At 44.4% G+C, this 657-nt stretch overlaps 1 protein-coding gene across 1 annotated transcript in view; it reads left to right on the forward strand.

The window, feature by feature from the left end:
- LOC107573127 (T-lymphoma invasion and metastasis-inducing protein 2-like) overlaps positions 1-657 on the forward strand; it is a 61,643-nt gene that overhangs the window by 5,218 nt on the left and 55,768 nt on the right. The window contains exon 2 of the mRNA XM_016259575.1: positions 106-612. Within this exon, the coding sequence (XP_016115061.1) occupies positions 113-612 (500 nt within the window). The 5' untranslated portion in view covers positions 106-112. The remainder of the gene's footprint in view (positions 1-105; positions 613-657) is intronic.

Here is a 657-nt window from a genome sequence, read left to right on the forward strand (position 1 = left end):
GATTTAAAATAATTACCCTAGCTTTTACTTTGAGATCAATGGTAAATTGTCTCCATAGGTTAAGTGTTGCGTGTCACTGACAGAATCATTTTCTTGCTCTTCTAGATCGAGGATGGGAAACTCTGAGAGCCAGTATAGCATCCAGGGCTCTAGAAGCAATAGCTCTAACATCCCTGGTAGACACAAACCTTATTCTTTCAAGGGCCACTCTGCCAAAGAAGACATTTTATCACCTCTAGGCTTTTGGAATGCTGGTTCAGGATATTCTGGATTGAAGCCCAGAAACATAGGCCGTGGCTCCTCCCCATCAAAGGGCAACCACACCTTTATGCCCCGCCAATGTGACTACATCACCCATAAACTAAAGAGTGGTGCCAATAGTCAGTGGAATGGGGTTTCTGAGGACTTGTTGCCTGGTGGCTGCTTGACATTGCCTTCTGAAAATGGCTGCTTGTATGGTAGTCACAAGGAGAAAAGGAACCCTTGTACTAATTATGCTAACACAATGAAGATGCTAGAGAAAAGTCCCAGGCTTGCAGAAATTGAGGATCAGAGCAGCCCCAGAGTCGTTATAAACAAAGATGGTAGTGTACGAGTGGAATTCAACAACAGTTCCAACAGCGCCCTTATTTTGGATGATTGCGCTGGACCAGTTCA

This window comes from Sinocyclocheilus grahami, unplaced genomic scaffold, assembly GCF_001515645.1.
Source record: "Sinocyclocheilus grahami isolate Dianchi unplaced genomic scaffold, SAMN03320097.WGS_v1.1 scaffold1872.1, whole genome shotgun sequence".
In the NCBI taxonomy this organism is placed as follows: Eukaryota; Metazoa; Chordata; class Actinopteri; order Cypriniformes; family Cyprinidae; genus Sinocyclocheilus; species Sinocyclocheilus grahami.